This window comes from Phoenix dactylifera, unplaced genomic scaffold (genome assembly GCF_009389715.1).
Source record: "Phoenix dactylifera cultivar Barhee BC4 unplaced genomic scaffold, palm_55x_up_171113_PBpolish2nd_filt_p 000845F, whole genome shotgun sequence".
In the NCBI taxonomy this organism is placed as follows: Eukaryota; Viridiplantae; Streptophyta; class Magnoliopsida; order Arecales; family Arecaceae; genus Phoenix; species Phoenix dactylifera.
The window spans coordinates 184,822-194,196 of NW_024068209.1; the positions used below are offsets into that span (position 1 = coordinate 184,822).

General features: G+C 41.8%; 1 protein-coding gene across 2 annotated transcripts; it reads right to left on the bottom strand.

Moving 5' to 3' along the window:
* Window positions 1–8,398, bottom strand: LOC120107377 (norbelladine 4'-O-methyltransferase 2-like). Of its 2 annotated transcripts, none has more exons than XM_039120641.1 (5): window positions 7,918–8,398; window positions 7,744–7,820; window positions 1,612–1,756; window positions 1,201–1,332; window positions 1–288 (listed from the first exon to the last, which is right to left on the bottom strand). In XM_039120641.1, the coding sequence occupies exons 1-5, from the start codon at window positions 7,981–7,983 to the stop codon at window positions 1–3; spliced, it is 708 nt and encodes a 235-aa protein (XP_038976569.1). In that variant the 5' UTR covers window positions 7,984–8,398. The 2 variants fall into 2 exon arrangements, with proteins under 2 accessions (XP_038976569.1, XP_038976568.1); XM_039120640.1 differs by having other exon boundaries at window positions 1,612–1,759.
* Window positions 8,399–9,375: the final 977 nt, after the last annotated feature.

The following is a 9,375-nucleotide window of genomic DNA, read 5'->3' on the forward strand; positions in this document are numbered from 1 at the left end:
TCAGACAATGCGCCTACAGATGGTAAGTCCATCACCAATACAAACTTGTGATATATCAATGCGAGAATCAGCAGCCAGAAAATCATTAAACTTCACTTGATGGTTTCTAACTTCAATGAACTCCTCAGGATTGGATGGATCCACTGGAACAGCCACACTACCACACCAAAGTGTATTATCATATGCAATAACTCCTCCAACTTGGACAAGTTTTAGCAAACGTTCGTGGTATTCCCCATAATTTAACTTGTCAGCATCCACTAATGCAAAATCAAAGAGTTCATCTTCCTTTATTTGCAATTATCCAAAAAGTTATGCAATCGCAATAAAATGGCCCTAAGGTGCTTATATAAAAGACTCCATCATAAATTCTCTTGGTTAACAATAGTTTAGCCATATGATGTCAATCTAGTTTTGGCATTAAAATATAGTTTTCCTTTTGTGCATTGACACTTGTATTAGGTTATTACTTTGAAAGCTTCAAAGACACAAGCATCCACCAAAGAAGGTTTTGAAAAATATGAAAATATGTTGTTTTACTTAGTGATGCTAAAGTAATATAGATGGTTTTAGAGTAACTTGACAATACACTCTAGTAAACCATGCTCTAATGAAATAGAAAATATTCTTTAAACCATCATTAAACATCAAGTGAATTCCTAACCAAGGTCCTTTAGATAAATAAGAGGTACATAATTGGAGTATAAAATAGTTATACACTCTTCAATAACTGATAACTGATAAATATGGAGTTTTTAACTAATATTTCTAACTATTCAAAGAATTCTTCATTATATAGGGAGGTTCCCTTCACATGAACTTGCATATCTTGGAAACAAAAGGGAACCTAGAAATTATTTCATAGTTGTCTCCATATGAGTACACTGCAAAAGTGATTCGATAGATTTGGTAAGTTCTTTAATGTGTATCTTCATGAGTACATATCCTCAAATATACTTAATTTCAAATATTATAACATTGATGCCTACATAAATTTTAATTTTTGTCCTCTAATTTTTGCAACAACTTTACAATTAGCATCTATGTGGGATAAACTATATTTAGCTTATTTTTGAATAGGTAAAGCATATATAGTCTTGCCTAAATTTTTAATAATAATGCACAGACGACAAAAAAGAATTAATGTGAACCAAGAAAGATAATATACTTAATTATTGTTGACATATGGTGAAAGCTTACCTCTTGAATCATTTTATCAAGAATAGGGATTGCTGCTGATTCAATGAAATTAATCTTGTTTTCAACTCCCGCTCTTTGAATAAATGGTAGCCCTATCTCAAAGTATGATTTTTCAATGTCGATTGCTGTTAACTACAACAAGAGTATGAATAAGAAGGACAAGGGGTCATGACATATTTTTATAGCTCAACATTGCGAAATAAATTGACAACTATACTAAGATTAAACCTTTATTTTCATTCATGATCATGACTTGGGTTAATATCATACGCAAACTTATCAAAGGCATAAACTTTATAAACAAATTTTAAAACACCAGTCATATGCAAAATAAACTTAATATATCACGAGTGTTAGTATAATGTTGAAAAGAAATAGGATGTTAGGAAAAGCAGAAAGAGGTTGAAGCACCTGTCCCCCTTTTGGTAATGCCAATGCTATTGCAAGGAGTGAATAACCTGTGTACACTCCAATCTCTATTGTCTTCTTTGCATTCGTGAGCTTTACAAGCATGGAAAGAAGCTGGCCTTCCTCTGCAGGCATGCTCATTAAACCTCTGCTACAATAGAAAATTTAAAAACATCTCTAATAACTAATTATAATCATCTCATAAAACTGTAAGCATCAATAATGCTTAATTAATTAAAGATTGCACTGTTCCATATATTTTTGGGTAACCTCATTACTTTAAAGGGCATAACTTATCACCAATAAACAAAAGATCCAATATTCAAGATTGAGGGTCCTACTTAGATGTAATAATGTTTGATGATAGGCAATCGATCTTGAATTAAAATGGTATTCTTAGCCTATTGTAAGGATTTGATGGCAACATCAAATCATTATGATCTAACAAAAGAAAAATATTTTGACCCATTTTTTGGAAGAGAAGGGAGAGAAACCTATCAAAATTCATTAAAAACATATGCAAAAACAAAAAATTGCCATAGAAACCTTGGTGTCTCCCAAGGGCAATTACCCACATCTCTTAATTGTTGGATTCTTACCTCTCTCTTGTGCATATAATATTCTCTCCACTTTGTTGGAACCAATACTTCCATGAAATGATCATCGTTTGGATCGACTAGATATTTCACCTAATCCACCTAGTCTTCTTTATGAAGATCTTTGTGTTTTATTCTATGATATCCTTTTTTTTCTCCAATCATTCTCCCAGTGGGGTAGCCCCACCATGAATCCTGAAGACTCTTAAAAATGGTTCCTAAATGGTTTTAGCAATATTACAGTACAATAACAATTATTTGATGGTTTCAGTTTCGCTCTACTTAATAACACCACCTTCCTATTTACCAACCTTTCATCCATATATTATATTCCTTCTCCCTCGCCACACAACCACTTTGAGCTTTTCAAGCATGGCATTGTTTTAGAGAGTAGACAAGATCATGCTAATTATGCATCCTTTCTTTCTAGAAATCTATAAGAAGATCTTAAAGAGAACCATAGAATCATTGAGCAGCATTTAGGAGCATCTTTGTCAAGAAGGGTTGGACAATCTCCATCAAGGAATCAATCAAATTCTCCAATTGGTCCAAAAGAGGTAAGGTAACTTGAATATTCCAAGATCCTTCAACAGAGTCTCATACCTTTGCAGCATTTACATGCTAATTCCAGCAGCTAGCAAAGAGGCCAAGAAAAGAGTCCTTCAATAAAAAGATTCCCTCGCCGCCTACCAATCCATCTACAACCCACTAATTATTCTACATAGAATTAAATCTTACGCTGTAATCCTCGCTTTCAAAGCCTGTATGGACGTTTGTTTAGTTTGATATCTATTTTGAACCAAAAAAGCCTTGGATATTTATACAAGACCAAGAAACTAAATAATATATTCTGGCTAGCCTTTTTAGATGTTTTAGGACCCGGATATATATACGAGTGATTGACTTTCGACCAATGATTTAGGTGATGGAAGTGAAGGACTAGAGATAGCTAGGGTTTGGCAAAGCTCGGTCGATAAGCAGTGCTTCCCCCGATGGAGACGGTGGTCGTAGAGGCGGCCGGCAAACCATGGCTTCAAAAGTCTACTTGGGAGATGAAAGGAAGGCTTGCGATGGCAGGCAGAGTAGGTACCTTGTGGAAACAGGTGGAGATGGAGGTAATCTCTGGTCTGAGTGTGAGAACATGCAGGCGGAGATACTGTGCAAATATCTCAGTGAGATTCCAAGAAAGCCAGCTATGAGCAATTAGAATGTTAGAATATTGTTGGATTGGGCTAAATTAGGAATGGCCCAGGATAAATGTGCTATTAGGCTCTTGAACTACTAGGTTGGGCTGGGTTACAGCCTTGGCTTTGCTCCCCTATTTTTTTTCTTTTATTTTTATTCTTTCACTCTTGTTTGTGCTTATTTAATTTGTAGTAAAGACTATGTCAATGTTTGTTGGCTAAATACAGATGTCTTTTTTTTTTCCTTTTTCTTCTCTCAGGAGAAAATTGCATATATATATATATATATATATATATATATATATATATATATAAGAGAGAGAGGGGGGGGGGACCGGGGTGGTTGGGGTTGGAGCCCCAAGAACAGCTCCAACCTTTCCTTTCTCTCAACCACATAAAACAAGATCTTGCTCTCAATCTGAGTTCAGTATTGTTGCTGTAAATTAGACGCAGGAGCGACCACTGGCTGAGAAGGAGAAGCTCAGGCAAGAGTGGCGGGTGGCGGTACGCCGGCGGGCTGCATCCTCCGGGGGACCCGCAAGAAGCCGGTGGCCGAGGCTTCCGGCGCCGGCCCTCCGATGCTTAAGTCAGAGGGGGCTATTGTGAAGAGGGAGAGAGATTATATTTTTTCAAGTTCTCAAAGTTCGGATCCCCCTTTAAGAGGGAGAGGTTTCCCTTTTATAGAGGGTACAGAGTTACATGTGATGTGACGGGGCGAATTAAATGAGTTACCGTCATGGTTGAGCCCGATCGTGTGAATTAATGCGCTGCCGTGGAGGGCTAGACTAGAGCCAATGAGTTGCAGTAGGTGACTAGGCATAGTCGAGTGAGTCAACTGGCTGTCGTGAAGGGCTTAAGATTTTGAGTAGGCCGGAGATCCGTGGAGGCCGTGCACATTAATTATTGAGTAAGCCGGAGATTTGCGGAGGCCATGCGCATTAATTGCTGACAGTCGCTCAGGGCATGGTCCCTGGTTGATATGTCATGGCAGGGATGGCGAGCGGAGCATGGTGCGGTGAGGTTATCGCAGAGCGTGGCCGCAGCGTGTGAACGGCAAGGTCGGCCTTCTGAGGTCGGCTCGGCATTTTGAAGTCGGGGATGTCGAGGTCGGGTGCCTCGGGGTCGGGCGCCTCGAGGTCAGGCGCCTCGGGGTCAGGCGCCTTGAGGTCGGGCACCTCAAGGTCGGGCGCCTCGGGGTCAGGCACCTTAAGGTCGGGCACCTCCAGGTCAGGCGCCTTCAGGTCGGACGCCTTCAGGTCGGGCGCCTTCAGTCACATGCTGGCGATGCGTTCACGTATTTCGGGGCGATCTATTTTTTCCCCAACACTACCCTCCGACTTCTGAGTTTAAGCTGCTTACGAGCTCGAGCGAGGAAAGTAGTTGCCTTTATTGTACTAGTAGGGGTCAGGTAGCTTTAAATTATTCCGGCGTTTCGCGTGCTTCGGGGCATCTTTAATGAGAGAAGACGGGGCCACGTCCTTTCACTTTTCGAGATTGCTTCACGTCGTGGGCTTATGATGAGGTTGCGGGATCCAACGGGATGCCACCTCGATTCGGCTTTTGAGGTGTCGATCCAGGTTGGTATGTCGCTTCGATTTTCAGAGCTGACACATGGCGCGATCTGGACAGAAGGCGGGATCCGGTCTTGCCAATCTGGGCCGTTGGGAAGGTCTATATAAACCCCCTGACTTAGCCCTAGAAAGTTCTTATTTGGCCGCTGCAGCTATCGTCTTCCTCACTCAGAGTTTTCCCTTACTTTCCTCCCAACAGCTGCTTAGTTAGTCCAAAAAAGTCTAGCGCATGTCATGCTCGTAACTTAGGAAGTAGACTAAACAAATGGGAGAAGGCGTTGGTGACAAAGCCATCTCGTCCGTCTCCCGGAGGTGTTCCAAAGTGATTTCCGGTGATCGTCTTGCTTCTTCTCTTTTGGCCGTTGGTGCCCCCAGTAAAATTCCTAGTAGGTCTTCTGCCTGCGTCCGCTCGGAGGTTTTTCGCTTTTCTGTTTTTCCTCCTTCTTCTTTCTATTTTTCTTTTGGGGATGGGTCAAGGTCCGGACGAAGTTGGATCCAGCGGTCAGCGTACTTTCGAGCTCGGACCAGCATCTCAGTGAAGTCGGCGGAAAAGTTCTTCTCGATAGAGAAAAGGAACGTATAGGACCGAGCTCCAGTCTTTAGCGCTGACATGGCTATCGACTGGTCGAGCTTGCGGACCTTCCAGGTTGCAGCGGTGAAGCGGTCGAGATAGTCTTGGAGGGGCTCTCTCTCCTTCTGCTTGATATCAAAGAGGGAGTCTGACATTCGCCGCTGACGTCGACTGGCAGCAAAGTTGGTGGCGAACTGCCTGCCGAGCTGTTCAAAAAAGGACACGATGCTCGGCTTCAGCCCGGAGAACCAAAGCTGAGCCGTTTCCTCGGAGTGTTGCAGGAAAGGCCTTGCAGAGCATGGCTTCTGAGGATCCTTGGAGTGCCATGAGGGCCCAATAGCTCTCCAGGTGGTTGAGGGGGTCGGTTGTCCCATTGTAGGGCTCTACCTGGAGCATTTTGAACCGTGGTGGGACCGATTCCTCCTCAATCTGGCGGAAGAAAGGTGATCTGGTGGAAAACTCGAAGTCACCCTCGCGCCTTGCCTTCTGACTGTGGAGCGCCTCGATCTGCCGCTCGAGCCTCTCGACCTTCTTGTCAAGTTCCCCACCTCGAGGAACTGCCACGGTGGTCTGCTCCGGCGCCGGTTCGCCTGGAGCTGATTCTGCCTCCGAAGGCTGCGGCCTTTTGTCTAGACTCCTCCCTAGCGGTTCTCTCAAGGGAGACGCTCGGGTTGAGTCTTGATAACAGCGTCGTTCTCCATTGTTGACTGCCGATCCGTTTGGAGGGAGAACTGGATGGGCCTGAACATGTGGAGGCGGCATAGGGAGAGCCTCCATACGCTGCAGGCCTTGGACTACTGTGGCCAAAGCTTGAACTTGCTGTACCAAAACATTGAATTGCTCCGGTTGGACTTGGGGGACTGGGTCCGCCGAAGGTTTTGACGGCGAATTCTGGACTGAGTGTCCGGAACTTAATGCAGGATGCCGGGAGGCGTTGGAAGCTCCTTTGCTCCTTAGCTTCATGGCCGCGACTCGGGCCCTTCCTCTAGCGCCAACTGTTGCTGGAAATTGAACCCGGGGGCGACCACTGGCTGAGAAGGAGGAGCTCCGGCAAGAGTGGCGGGTAGCGGTACGCCGGCAGGCTGCATCCTTCGGGGCACCTGCAAGAAGCCAGTGGCTGGGACTTCCGGCGCTGGCCCTCCGATGCTTAAGTCAGAGGGGGCTATTGTGGAGAGGGAGAGAGATTATATTTCTTCAAGTTCTCAAAGTTCAGATCCCCCTTTAAGAGGGAGAGGTATTCCTTTTATAAGGGGTACAGAGTTACCTGTGATGTGACGGAGCAAATTAAATGAGTTACCGTCATGATTGAGCCCGATCGTGTGAATTAATGCGCTGCCGTGGAGGGCTAGACTGGAGCCAATGAGTTGCAGTAGGTGACTGGGCGTAGTCGAGTGAGTCAACTGGCTGTCATGGAGGGCTTAAGATTTTGAGTAGGCCGGAGATCTGTGGAGGCCGTGCACATTAATTGTTGAGTAAGCTGAAGATCTGCGGAGGCCATGCGCATTAATTGCTGACAGTCGCTTAGGGAATGGTCCCTGATTGATATGTCGTGGAATGGCTGGCGAGTGGAGCATGGTGCGGTGAGGTTGTCGTAGGGCGTGGCCGTAGCGTGTGAACGGCAAGGTCGGCCTTCTGAGGTCGACTCGGCATTTTGAAGTCAGGGATGTCGAGGTCGGGCGCCTCGGGGTCGGGCACCTCGAGGTCGGGTGCCTTGAGGTCGAGTGCCTCAGGGTCAAGCACCTTAAGGTCGGGCACCTCCAGGTCGAGCGCCTAGAGGTCGGGCACCTCGAGGTCGGGCGCCTCGGGGTCAGGCACCTCCAGGTCGGGCACCTCCAGGTCGGGCACCTCTAGGTCGAGTGCCTTCAGGTCGGGCGCCTTCAGGTCGGGCACCTCCAGGTCGGGCGCCTCCAGTCACGTGCTGGCGATGCGTTCACGTGTTTCGAGGCAATCCATTTTTCCCCCAACAAGTATCAATTCCAATAGTCACCTTGAACTAGTCCTTAATGTTTTAACAAAAAGATTCAAAAATAACCATTTACCAAATACTTCTATAATAATGTAATTTCGCCACTTTAATGTTGATAACTGAACCACTATAATGGTGTGCATCATATGCTGCCACATTTGAAGCAGGACATGAAATTGCCATAAGTGGTAATAGTTCCATAGATTCTAGCAGACAATGGGGTTTCATTAGAGTTAGAACTTGCCACTTGTGTTTGATGGTCACCTCTCTCATTCCCTTAAGCTGCTCATGCTCTCGTGGGTAAACACTTGTCTCCAGTATGTACTGCAAAGGAGAGAATGGTTAGTTGGAAGAAAAGAAAAGCTCCAAATAAATAGAGAATCATCTCCAAGAAGAAGAAGAGGAGGAGAAAAGAACTGACCCTCTGAAGGGCATCACTTTGCATGAGGTTCTTGCTTGCTGGAGCATTGCTTCCCGGGTTGGTCATTGTATACTTCTTTCAAGAGATCACTGAAATGTAATGCAAGGAGATTGGTTGTTCCTTGGGCCTCCTCTACTTCCTCTATTTATAATCCCTTGGGAGTTGCGTTTGGAAATTATCTACATCATAACAAGACATAAATATAGGACGTCTGGTCTATGTTGGGAATTTTTTGTGGTCATCGATGGCAGCGCCGCCACACTCGCCTTTATCTACGAAAAAGAGAGAAAGAAGAAGGAAATTGCACAAGGCCTATTTAGTTGGAGATAATCTATCATGAAAACATAAATCTCATATAAGATTTCCATATTCGATACCAAAAATAGGTGAGAAAAATGATAGATTCCATGTCTATTTTTCTAAAGAAGAATGTAAAACAAATACCATCAGAAATTTGGTATTTGTTTTTCCATGCTGAATTACTCAGAAGGTAAGTTGAAATTATCATTTCGTGAGGGAAGTACCCTTACTTATATTATATTAATATTGTATTAGTTATATTATATATTTAATATTAACCATATTAATAAATATTATATTAATATATGTAAATATATTAATACATTGATTAATAATATTTATAAATAATAACATATTTAATATATCAATATATTAATTAATAAAAATTGATTATTTATTTAGAAATATTTATTAATTATCAATAAATCTAGCATAAGATTTATTAATAATTAATTATATTTATTTATATACCAAAACATACTAAAATTTATTTATAATAAGAAATATATTTTTAATATATGTTTAGTTAATTTTAAAATATTTATCAACTTATGCAAATATATTTTAATATATTTTAATAGACAATATTGATAGAATTTATTTGAGTGGGCTATAAATGGCCAAGAATTTGATTAAAAAGATATTATTACTTGAATCGTTTATTCAAGAATATTGTTAGAAATTTGGCAATATCATCATATAAGATTACATCCAATCAAATATAGCAATCTTTTTTTGATGCCATTTTCTAAAATATTTTTTGATCCAACCAAACGTGGTAACATTTATTTTTTTTCCATAATCATTTTTCTAGATAAATAATTTTCACAGATTATCAAATTATCCTATAATTTGACAAATCTAACCAAACGAATCCTATTTAAGATTACCTCCAACCAGATATAGCAATCTTTTTCTGATGCCATTTTTCAAAATAATTTTTTTACCAACTAAATGTGATAATATTTATTTTTTTCTTGTAATTATTTTTTTAGATAAATAATTTTTATGAATCACCAGATAATCCTAAAATTTAACAAACCTAACCAAACGAACCCTATAATTTTTGCAGCATAAATTTTCAAATTTCTACTTACTATCCATCTAGAATGAACGGTCCTGAATTCTTTCATGACAACTAGTATAGTAGATGTGAAG

Coding starts and splice junctions, on each gene's coding strand:
- LOC120107377 (XM_039120640.1), bottom strand. CDS start 7,983: ATGACCAACCCGGGAAGCAATGCTCCAGCAAGCAAGAACCTCATGCAA. Junction 7,821..7,917: donor AAAGTGATGCCCTTCAGAGG/GTCAGTTCTTTT, acceptor TCTCCTTTGCAG/TACATACTGGAGACAAGTGT. Junction 1,333..1,611: donor CATTACCAAAAGGGGGACAG/GTGCTTCAACCT, acceptor CTCTTGTTGTAG/TTAACAGCAATCGACATTGA.